The sequence below is a fragment of the Pyxicephalus adspersus genome, chromosome 7 (genome assembly GCF_032062135.1).
Source record: "Pyxicephalus adspersus chromosome 7, UCB_Pads_2.0, whole genome shotgun sequence".
NCBI classification, from domain to species: Eukaryota; Metazoa; Chordata; class Amphibia; order Anura; family Pyxicephalidae; genus Pyxicephalus; species Pyxicephalus adspersus.
The window spans coordinates 65,457,114-65,470,271 of NC_092864.1; the positions used below are offsets into that span (position 1 = coordinate 65,457,114).

General features: G+C 35.0%; 1 protein-coding gene across 1 annotated transcript in view; it reads right to left on the minus strand.

Annotated features, from left to right (window-relative positions):
- COL5A2 (collagen type V alpha 2 chain) overlaps window positions 1-13,158 on the minus strand; it is a 100,345-nt gene that overhangs the window by 43,483 nt on the left and 43,704 nt on the right. The window contains exons 2-6 of the mRNA XM_072418799.1: window positions 7,823-8,044; window positions 6,173-6,186; window positions 5,529-5,561; window positions 4,471-4,503; window positions 3,667-3,720 (exon numbers count right to left, since the gene is read on the minus strand). Of these exons, the coding sequence (XP_072274900.1) occupies window positions 3,667-3,720; window positions 4,471-4,503; window positions 5,529-5,561; window positions 6,173-6,186; window positions 7,823-8,044 (356 nt within the window). The remainder of the gene's footprint in view (window positions 1-3,666; window positions 3,721-4,470; window positions 4,504-5,528; window positions 5,562-6,172; window positions 6,187-7,822; window positions 8,045-13,158) is intronic.

The following is a 13,158-nucleotide window of genomic DNA, read 5'->3' on the forward strand; positions in this document are numbered from 1 at the left end:
GGAGGCTCAACCTCAGCCCATATTTTAGTTTTTTACTTGCCTCACAACATTGCCCCTGGTAACGTACATGTGTAGGGAACAGTTGAGCGTGCTCTAAGAACTGCTTGGCAGGGGCCAATATCATTTACCAGACTCAACCAGCAGCCATCCACATGAAGGCAAATTTTCAAATGATTAGTCTACTACAAGTAACATTATCAATAATCAGACAAAGTTTGTAGACGTTTAAAACATGTTTTCAATAGACCTGCCAATGTTCCTAGGGTTCCAGGATTCAAATGTTGAAATATTTAGTTTTCCTTAATGTAGAACAAGTAAAGTTAACCTCCATTTCCCGTCCTCTTACTCATTCTCTGCCAAACAATAGTTTATAGAATAAAAGAAAGAAAAGGTCCACAAGCCCTTGTTCAATTTTTATAATATTTATTTTTATTTTTATATATCCAAGTATTCATAAATACATAAATGATTACAATATTGTTTATTTTCTCCAAGTAACAGGAATCAGAAGGCTACAACTACTTGTGAATCAGTCCCAAGCACACGTTGTCATCACATGTAGGCATGGACAACAATAATAGGTTATGTGAAGCTAAATACTATATCCTCCATTTATATACAATTACAGGTAGTCCCCGAGTTAAGGACATCTGACATATGGATGACTCCTAGATACGAACGGGCTTCCCTGCTGCTTGTGTGCAGGACGGAGGCTTGAGGGGGCGTTTTGCATGATTTGTAAAAGAAATCTTTTGCTGTTCTGCAAGCTCTTGTAACTCTTTAAAGATCAAGACAAACTCTGCAGTTGTTTCTTTTTGCATATCAAAGCACAGCTTGCTCTAGAACCTAATGAATGTCTAGGCTCCATAAAGTTTTTCTTTTGCTTTGTTCGTGATTAACTCACAGTGAGGAATTTATACAGTAACTGACACCATGCTGCCTAATAATATGTTGAGGCAAACATCTGTCCTAATTGCATTTATTAAAATAATGTACATGTTCCGACTTACATACAAAGTCAACTTAAGAACAAGCCTACAGTCCCTATCTCGTATGTAACCCAGGGACTACCTGTATAATGCTGGATTGGCCATCCTCAAGCTATCCATAGATGGTGAATTCATGTTGTTGGAAATGATCTGCAGTAATCAATAGGGTGGCACTGTGGCTCAATTACTATTACCAGCTCTTCCCAGCTTCCCCCTAAGTTTCCTCAGACATTGTTAATGACATATGACTATGGTAGGGAGATTAGATTGTGAGCTACTCTGGGGGGGCAGTTAGTGGCATGCAGAATAGTCAAATGACCTCTGTAATGCACAGCATGGCTGCACAGTGTGAGAACCATGCATGGCACTGGAGGGATGAGCTGAGTGACTGTGCTGAGCTGTGACAGCAGTAGACATATTAGTTCCCGTTTTCCTGCACTGACACGCCCCCTGGTTCTGATTGGTCACCAAGTACAGTGACTGGCAGAGACTTTGGACTCCTCATCCCAGCTCCCCAGGGTAAACCTTATTGCAGCCCCTGTAATGACTTCATTGTGCAGGGTCAATGTAATTAAAAGGCATATACTAAAGGAAACTACACAGGGGGAGAAAAGAAAGATATTTTAAGGTGCTGAATATGGCTTTTTCAGTAAACAGAGACAATACCAGACACACAAAGGAAAATCTATTTACTAAAAATACTCTATATTCACAGATAATTCCCTGATATACACCTTCTTTTCAGTAAAACCTTAACACTATTCTTTTTTTTATCAAAGAAACCACTCTAATGTTATTCTCACCTGCTACATAGTAACTGTTACTCTCCTTTATATATAGGTGCATGTCTGCAGTTGCCCACACAGAAGCTATTACATTGCTGGGTTTTATTAGCTGTTAAACAGCTCAGAGGTTACCAAGCTGACAGAACAAAACCAGGCTCAGCTCAGACTAAGGACATCTTGTGGATGAGATTAGGAACTGCAGGAGGCAGCACCAGAAAGAAGGTGAATACTGATGTTGGAGCAGCTTTTTTTTTTAATCAAAACTAACTATTTTGGGCTGCCTATAAAAATCCCAGAGTTGGGCTTTAACTAATAAGCTATGCAATAGCACCATCCACAATCCAAAACTTAGGCAATAGATACAATCCTTTCCTTCTCCTTTAGAAAACAAGAAACAAGTTTGGATTCCATGCAAGTTCTAAGTGATACCAATAGTTATTGACAATTAACAAATAAGTGTTAATCCTGCAAATTTGATGGCCATTCATACCTAAAACTTTTCCTGATTTATTGCTTGTAATGTGTCACACTTTGACGTTTTGTGTAAGTTTAGTGTAAACATTATTTTGAATATATTACTGGATGCAGTAATAACTAGTAATAGAAATGGTGAAAACTTTTGAGCCCATGTGTAGAGGGTTAGCAGCCCCCCTTAAACAGTTTTTTTGAATTGAGGGAAACTGAACCAAACATGAATCTGAGTCTGCTAACTGGGACCACATTTTTGTATTAGATTCAATGAAAGTCCAGAGTACCAGTGCCCAATTTAAATATATCTACCCAGAGTACCAGTGGTTAGTTTACATATGGCTACCCATATGTGTAAGTGGGGCATATACAAGTTGTGTGTGCCATAAAACTTGGTGAAGTTTGTGAAGTTGAACAGTGTAACAGGATGTGCACCTATTCCTCTTCCACATCCACATAACAATGCAGAACATGCAGGCTTTTTTTTCCTATATCTTTTATCAAAGGGGAAATATATATATATATATATATATATATATATAATGCCTAATGGCAGGACAAGAAGGATATAAGGTAAAATGTTTTATTTCTATATTAAATGCATAATAAATATTTTATTAGCCAGTCATTTTATTTTATACATTCTGTTTATTAAATAGAAACTTACCAAATAAAAAAAAACATATTGGGACATATGTACTGCAGTAATTGTGACACATGGTACCATGTTAACGTAGCACCATGATTTATCACTCTGTAAGTGATCATTTACTTATACTAGGTTATACTTTGCTGACTTTAGCTATCCAACCATATGCAAACAAAAATGTTGTTTTTACAGTTCTTTGCACGTTATTGGGTACCTAACAGCTTACTCCCTTTAATATATCAACCGCACTCACTAGAAATGTTCATTATCATTGGCATTGCACAAAGATATATGGTTGTTCTTGAATTGATTGATAATGATAATGGCAATACTTGATCATCTGGTGGGCAGTACAGAAAATCACTGTGCACATTTTTAGTCATTAATCAAGAAACTCAATATTGGGTAATATTTGATCACACAGCAGGCAGTCACTTGTCACTGGTCCTTACTGCAAATACAAAGCCCTCTCTAATAAGTATTTGGTTGACCCATATAAGTCTGCTTAGGTCCATTAATGCTTAGGTAACAATAAAGAAGAGAAGGAATAACTAGGTAGTACATTTAATGAGTTTCACACTGCTTTTCCTGCCTGAGGACACATTTAACAAAGTGCAAACCTAAGAATGTGCTTGTCAAACAGGAAAGTCTCTGGAAATTAGGAATGGTAAATCACTCTGAACTAAACTTGTCACTTGGCAACAGAGCTATAAGATATGCTTGTACAAATTTGCATTTAAAAAAGAATATATTTTCCTGCATCATGTCATCTTACCGGTTTTCCCTTTGGGCCCCTGTCTCCTCTGTGTCCTTGTGACCCGGGAGGTCCCTGTCAAATATAAACAGCAACACACTGAAACATGTTTTCTATGACTCAAGAAAGTAAGCATAAAAGAAAAAACTATTTGTTATATGCTAGATGAATATTGTTTTCAATATACATTTTATTTAATATTGCTGGTATAAGGTATTTTTTATAGATGTATGAGGGTTTACATTATTAGCATATGTTTTATGAAACTTGTTGCACATCTGTTGGAACTGCCATAAGGCTCATATGTTATTCCAGGTAGAAAACTGACTGCCTTCAGATCTTGTTGGAACACTTTAGCTGCCCAATGAGGCAACATGTGCTTGGTCTGGGTGGAGCAGGGAACGTCTATTTTTAATTAAATATCAATAGCCTCCAGGTTATACATATCATGCAAGTGAAGATCAGATGTGCTTTCTTGGAAGACTTTCAGGACAAACGTATTAACGTGCTCCACATGTAGCATTTTACATCTGCAGTTTATGGCGGAGATGAGTAAATTTAAACAGATTTTGAGCCCTTGATGTGAGCAATGAATATTTAGCTTCCTTTATTAACCTTTCTGGTTATCTGCTAACAATTTCTTTGTATCCACTAACATTTACTATCCACACAGACTTGTTTGCATCATTTGCCCTAGCTGTCTATATTAATTATAATATTTTTGCCTAGTAAAGCTTTAAAAAAAGTTATTTTATTAGCATCTGATAGGCAATGTTGGGACTTATCTACATAAAAAATATTCTTCATCTAAGATCAAAGACTTACAGCAGGTCCTGGCCTTCCACGAATACCAGATACCTAAGACAAAAAAACCAACATATTAACTTTGTTACATTTCAGATATTTTTTTTAAAGCGTTTAACAAAATACTATAAACACAAATATAATAATCTGATCTCAATGGTGATAACTATAGTGCAAAAAGGTGAGCAAAGAAGAAGCGAGAAGAGGTAAGAAAAGGATGAAGAGGAAAGAAGAAAGAAAGGGGAGCAGAGAACAAAACAGAAGACAGATGATAGATCCATAGAATATCCATAGATGTATTGTAATGTATCACAATCTCTACACAATTATTTACAAATTACTTTGCAACATTTTAGAATGCATATGTGTGGGTATATATATATATATATATATATATATATTTATAAGGAGAGCATACAGTAGATGTATAAATCACATAGAAATATATATATAATAAATATATAATACATGGCTGCCATTGGAAACTATATTATTGCACATTCCACACAAATGCACAATCCTGGGAATCAGTTCTATTGACTTTGAATCTGGCTTGGCAGATGATATTGCCTGGCTGTGACACAGAAAATATTCATCTGCGGCCAACCATATGCTGTCCACTCAAGCGTAAAACTTTCCCACTTATGTCATGCTAAATTCTTCTGAAATAAACAAAGTAATAGCAAATAATACTCCTCAGCAATATATATATATATATATATATATATATATATATATCTCAAATTGTTTTAGATTGGAGTGCTATATGGCTTTTTTTTTTAAATGTTGATCTATTTATTTATCTATCTTTGAAAACTTTTTTGGAAATAAGAGCCAATGGAAGATCCACCTTCTCTTTCAGTGAGAACTCTAAATGTTCTCCCTCTGGTCTGCAGAACAGATGTATAAGGTGAATATCACTAATGTACACATTTCAAGTAATTTTATTAAACTTTAGGTTAACATTTACTGTTACAAAATCCAAATATTTTATTCACTGATAATGTACAATAAGAAAACATACTGCTGTGCTACATGTTACTATATCAATGTAAAAAGTATTAACCAAAAGAACTTACAGCAGGCACATCCCCAGGCTCTCCCTTTTGACCCTATAAAAAAGGAAGATAATGGAATATTGGAAATAATGCCATACATAAGACAAATATATACAAAAAAATATCTAACTGGTGTCCTTAATATATAGGAAAGTGATAATTTAAAAGAAGATATCAATGAACATGCTAGTTAGCAGCTTATTTAGGCTGGTGGATTGTGTAAAAGGGTACAGAAGACAAAGATAAACATAAGACCTGAACATTATTACGGTAAGTTTTTATTTAATGATACATATTTCACAAGTCAATCTATGGGGGTTGATTTATGAAAGGAGTTTAGGCAATCTACTCTGCAAATAATATTCATCCAGATTAGTAATGTGGTTCTGCTCCTATGACTTCATGTATCCAATCATGCTTTTTATACATTTCCTTGCATGTGACTGAGTAAATGCTCACCACATTCACTTAGCTAAATTAATTATCCCTTGTGGTATGAACATTTACTTTTTGTGAACAGACAAAGCTCACCACATTAAATGAACCCCAATGACTTGTATATACTTGTGGAGTAAACATGTTTGTGTAAGCTTTAAACTATTATGAATTAGTGTTTGGGGCTGTTTGGTGCATGCCATTACATGTGCCTTGAGAAGGTCACTCACCTTTAACCCTCGACCTAAAAGTTAAAGAGAATTGAACATTGTCAGATATTTATAAAGGCAATGAATAAAAATAAAGCCAGTTCCAAAAGAAAAACATAATATGCAAACTTTTTTTCTACTTATCTTCATGAACCTGTCACAAAATATTCGATTGGCTTTACTTGGCTAAACAAAAAGATTGGTTTGACTTGGCTAAACAAAAAAACAAAAGAAAATTATATATAAATATATGTATATATATATATATATATATATATATATATATATATACTGGTTAGATCTGTTTTTATCCTATTGCTTGTTTGTAAAAGTTTATTAAAGAAAAATTGTCATGAGACAACAAATTTGGGGCTGCCATTGCCAAGTTCACCTTCAGAGAAACCTAGTTGCCCAGTTGTCATGATGACCTTCTACCTTTAAAAATAAGTATGCAAAGTAAGAATTACATAAAACAAGTAAGAATTTATGACTTTATATTAGTCTAACTACTAGAGATAGCCAATGAGATGCAGAAAATTCAAAAGTTTATGCAAATTGCATGAAAACTGCATTAACTTGAAACTGAGCCAACCAACTCTAAAACTTGAAATGTGCATGTGATTTACATAAAAGTCCCATTTGCAGCATCACATTCACCATCTGTACTGGATAGAAGTTTGGGGTCAAAGACTAATAGTACTACAACCAGTGAGTCAGTATAACAGCCAGGCAACTTGCCGCCTCCATATTTCTCATGAGAGGTTTACATAAAACTGTCAAGGTAAAGTAACATACAACAGCACCCCAGGATAGCATCCAGAAAGTTTTACTGAAGTCCCATATCAAAATCCAATGTTTTGGAAAACCAGTGTCTCCAAAACATTGGTATAAGACTAAAGTAAAATGTACCAGATGATATCCTAGCATGCTGGCACCTGCTACTGGCTGTATCCAAATCCCATCCTAAAATAAAAGCAAGTTGTGGATAGATTTGGTTCCACATGTTGAAAGCCAAAAGAAAAGAAGAGGTCTGATGCTGGGCTTTAATGTTTTGCAGGAAGTAAAGATTGAGCTGTACTGAGGAAAAGAAGGAAGGTAAAATAGAAATGTGATGCAACATACTGATATATACAAGATTGTGCAGTGTATACTGCATTATACCAAAGTGCTTCATTTTAAATCACATTCTCCCTAAATAGGACTTTGGAATTGTGCACAGAAGGGTAGCTTTTGTGGATTTTGGTAAAACGCCTGTGCCATTCCTTGGCTCTCCATCTTAATCCTGAGGACCTGACGTTTCCTCTTTTAAAGAATGTGCAATGGTTCACACAGAATCCAGCTCCCTACTACAATTGAAGCACTATAGTAAAGTATACACGAGTGTGTGCATCGGTGTGCTTTAAAAAAAAAATGACAAACAACCTAAATTTGTTTAGATAGCTCCTGGCATGCCCCATTCCCTTACTGCCACTCTGCTTAGCCCTGCAAGAATAAAGCAATTAATAAACCTAAACAGATTACAATATATATAAAATTATCTACCAGTAATGTACAAATAGAACATTTTGTTGGCGTATACTGGGTAGTGTATGGCCATTATAAAATACATCAAAAAGGTTTAGGATAAAGCCATTAGGTTTAGGTTATTATATAAAAACTAATATTTCTTACCTGGACTGTTAGGACTGGAACGACCTCCAGATCTGCAGACTGGACAACATTCTCCAGGTGGGACCTCAGGACTGTCACATTCTACGATTTCTGGACATTGGATGTCATCACATAAAATAGCGCCACTATCACAGACACATATCTGGCACGGAGTTGGCTTCCAAACATCTTGATTCATATAAACACTTTCCCCTTGCTTGCAGGCCAGGCCTTCTGTTTCACCTGTAAAGCCATTAACGGGTTATTATGTTGACCTTTTGACATACTGCACCATCAATAGACAAGGAAATGTGCATTTTACTACATGTAGGTATATTAGTACCGAATACTTCTATTGTTAAGAGCAAGACACTAAGGAGTTCATTGTTATAACTGTTGGAAACTGAAACGTTCTCATCCTATAGATCAAAGACTGGTGCCATTGTTCCAATGAAAGAAGAATGATTCTGCACCCCACACACCCCAATCAAAAATCCAACCCTATAAAATAGATCAAGCACCCAATGGGTGGGCCCTTACTGATTTATTACCAGCATTTATATAGCAATATAATCTATATATTATATGTTTCCGTGTTGATGTATTCAGTTATTTGTTGGTGAATATTTGCTATTAAGAAGTATTTATTCTAAGAGGAGTTTCTTTCTCAGGAAGTCATTCTTAACATAGGAATATCTTGCTTATAGGAATGCCTTGTCCCCAGAGTAAACTTTCTTAATAAAGCCTGACCACACTCTTTTATTTCATGGCTGAAGAATCCACTCTGGACAGCATTCCATGTTGTTCCCCTTGCATGTGCATGACTTATTGCATTAGATTTTGTTTAACAAAAGCAGACTTTTTCTTTCCAGATGTCTGGCATATGAATTTTATCGTCTTAAATGTTTTTTTTCCAACCACAAAGTTATTAGAATGGATATGTCTATCCAACATAAAGTTGCAAAGGGGGCATCTTTGTGCTTTTTAATACATCATAGGTTATGGATTTTGCTCTGCCAAGTTCTGGCATCATGATATCACTATGGGGGAAGTTTCTTCCCCTTTAAGTGACATCCGGCTCCCCCCAAAAATTTGGCGACCACTGGCCTAGATTTTGGCTGTACAGACTGCATAGTAATGGGTGCAAATCAGGAAACAACATCTAAGTGTACTACCAATCCTTAAATATGATGGCTGCATGAATTCCATACTTTCTAGCTTTTTTACTTTATTTTTTACCTATTACCCCTGCCAGCAGCATACCATCTGTCCTAGGGTGACAACAGTCACATTGTACTGGATCTATGAAGAAGAAGTGTTGTCACCTTAAGATGCTTAACTTATTTAAACTACAAACTCCTGGCCCCCACTTGTCTCTATTGCATATGGGATGATGTTATAGTTCACAGAAGATTGCTGGATAACATTGTTCAGGATTTAAGTTCAGTACACAATATATTATAAGGATACTGAACTCCTAGCACCATTTCTGTACTTGCAGAAAATGAACTTAGCCTGAAAAAAGAACACCAATGCAGCCACTACATCAAAGGGGAGATAAGCTGCAATTTCATTTTTGCTTTGGAATTTAGGTACACTTTAAAAAGCACTGAATATGACTTTCACCGATGGTGAGTCAATCACTTCTCTTAAATATACATGAACCTGTAGAATGAATCTGCATTCAATTTTGGGTAGATGTCACATTCTCTGCTTTATAAATATGAACCTTTGTGTTAATGTAGAGGATTATGAACCCATGACTTTGGTTTGACCTGGCACAAACTGGCCTGTTGGCTCACCAAATCTGCTGGCCACCTAATGATAAATCAATAAAATAATTCACTGATTCATTATTTATATATAAAGCATATATATACATATTGGGCCGGATTTATTAGAGCTCTCCAAGGCTGGAGAAGATACAATTTCATTGGTGAAGCTGGGTGATCCAGCAAACCTGGAATAGATTTCTTCAAAAATCATTTGCTAGAAAATGTTTTGAATCCTGGTCCAGATTCATTCCAGGTTTACTGGATCACCTAGATTCACTGGTGAAAGTGGATCCTCTCCAGCCTTGAAGAGCTTTAATAAATCAGGACTATTATATAACACAATCATGTTTTACCTCTCTATTGTTTTCATAAGCGTTTCTATAACTAATTTAATACAAAAACAATCATTATATGAGGATACTTTAAAACAAAAAGTAATTTCATAGAGAACATATAAATCCCATATGGGTAACACCCGGACTGTGTTAGAATCAGGTCCCGTAATGCTAGTGTCATAAAAAAATCGGACCTCATGTGTTCCAGCCATGGATACCCATAAGAGCAATGGACCTGCTTTATTAAAGTTTTCCAAAACTGGAGAGGATAAACTTTCATCAGTGAAGCTGGGTGATCCAGTAAACCTGGAAAAGATCTGTTCTAGGATTCAAAAAATTTGCTAGCAAATAACAAATGACACTGCAGGTTTGCTGGATCTCCCAGCTTCACTGATGAAAGTGTATCCCCTCCAGCTTTGGAGAGATTTATTAAATCAGGGCCAATATGTCTGATTCCATGTTTACAGATAAGTAAACTCAGCTCACAAAGCTTATGGCACCGTCAGGTGTGGATGTTTCTCTTTAACATACAAAAAATTAAAGTGTTGCATGTCTGTGAAGGTTCTCCTTTATCCAACTCATTGTAGTAATTAGTCACATTCAACTGGACTTGTTCATTAGTATTGTTAAGGATATTTTGTAGTGTTCAAGCCACTGATCAGTTCAATATACATATAAATTGTAACACTGATAAATATTAATAAATAAATAATATTACTGATAAAATAATATTAATAATAATAATGAAGGAGCTAATTGTCTTCAACTTTACACCTACAAGTCCAGTTGAATGTGAATAAGGACTACGGGCTATAAAGTGCTGCACCCTCCCAAAGGAAATGGTTAATTTACAGTGTTCCATTCGGTTCCCCATGACGTAATCTTTTGGATATTGACTTAATTGACACCATATGTTTTGGCAGAATCCTATAAACTGTCCTTCCTATTTCTGTGATGTCAGATAGGAAAATCAATTACATAGCCCTCTTCTAATTTAACTGTCTGTATGCCAGCAAAGGCTGCAATACAGTACAATCAGAGCAAATTGCTTTTTTTTTAAACAGTCATTGATATTTTTTAGCAGTTATTACCATAAAGTAAATCTTAGACTGCCTTTCCTTGCAAATGATGGAAGGGAGCATTTATACTTTTATTCTATTCATGCAATATGCTGCATTTTAGATTTATTTTGCATGTTTTACCAATCATCCTTATTAACAATGGGCCTGATGTATTACAACTCTCCAAGGCTGGAGAGGATACACTTTCATCTGTGAAGCTGGGTGATCCAGATAGAATGGATTTCTTCATTTGATAGCATATGTTTTGAATCTTGAACCAGATCCATTCCAGGTTTGCAGGATCACTAAGCTTCACTGATGAAAGTGTTTTATTAAATTACGTCCAACATATTTGGGTGGACAAACACACAAATAAAACAACATATAGGGCTCTATTTATAATCTGACATTCACTGGCACATTATCTGGTGGGGAATCTTCCAGGGTTTCAATGGTAGTAATTAAATCTCCACCAGGGAATATTTTGGTAAATGTGAGTTTCACTGCTTTTTAAATAGACCTCTATAGTGGTAAATATACTGAGCTGTCAATGTAGTAATGATTTTAATTTTTATCTATATCAATTTGGAAATCTGTATTTATATGGGTCAATGAGAGCCAGTGGATGTGCCAATATTAATAACAGGAAGAACTTGAAGAGGAAAATGTCATGTCCATGATCTTCCTGTCTGGGTGATACATTTACAAACTGTTTTTCTGCCTCTAGATAAGGTCGACGTTCAGCCATAAAAGTCCACTGGCAAAAGATGAAATATTTAATTTCTTAATCTGTTTTCTAAGGGTATACACAGACTAGCAATAAAAGAACAGCCCACTACGGGTGGGCACAGAGGATGGTAATGTCATGGAATCACAAGCTTTGTTCACAGTTGCATCATACCTCCCAAATATGTAACCAAAAAAGACCCCCCAGCTATGACCATGAAGAATTACTGATTGCTTAAACTCAAAAGTGCTTTGTTTAAACACTATATTACCTTTATACTGGATTTTCTAAATAACAGTTTATTATTTAGAGATTGGTTAAAGTGCAATTAGGTAAATAAACTGTACATTTGCATGGATCAAAAAAGTTTAAAGAAGAGATAATTATGGGGGAAAGTTTGAACATCAGGTTCTCTTTCAGCTTCATACGTCAAACCTTGTATTATTATTATTATTTTTTTTTTATTAATATTAATAATAAACAGGATTTATATAGCACCAACATAATACACAGTGCTGTACATTAAATAGGGGTTGCAAATGACAGACAGAGACACAGGAGGAGGAGAGGACCCTGCCCCGAAGAGCTTACAATCTAGGAGGTAGGGGAAATATCATACAATATAAAGGGAGATGTACATGTCAATATGCCATCTGGTGAGATACAAGTCATCATAAAGCTCTTGTATTTCTTAATCTCAATAAGTACAGGTATTGATGTACATTAAAAATTTATTCTATATATATATATCCTATATCCCTATATTACCTTGAATAAAATATGGATTTTACAATATAGAATGAGTACACCAGTATACAAGTAGGCATAGTTCAATATAGTGCATTATATATATATGTGTGTATAATCTGATTATTATTATTTATAAAGAGAAAAAGTGTTCAATTGTATGATAGAAATATAATTTATAAAATGGATGGAAGCATGTGTACTAGCAATAATAATATTAATGAAAGTTGATTAATTGTTTATTAATAAAAACATGACATTTGATTCTGGTATTGATATATATATATATATATATATATATATAATTATATAATAAAATAATAATAATAGTAATAAAAAAGATTTTCCCCATTTATCTCATTGTATGTATATAAAAATATTCCTAATTTAGGGAAAGATTAATTTTGGATCTAGTTGTTAAATATATGATATTCACAAGCGATCCACAAGGTGGCAGCATGCAGCTACAGCTCCCATTTCTCTCTATAATACAGACTTGCATGGATAAAAGCCAGGCTCCATAATATTAGCCAAGTCTCTTGACTTTGCTCCAATACGTTCACATAAAAACTAGGCTTTATAGTAGAGTTTTCCTCCACATGTGACCAATCAATGTTCTAGAAGGGAGGGGAAGGTTTAGAAATGCTGACCCTGTAACTTGAATTTCTTAACCATTTACAGTAAAAAGTCTAATTGTCTACGTAGGCAAAAC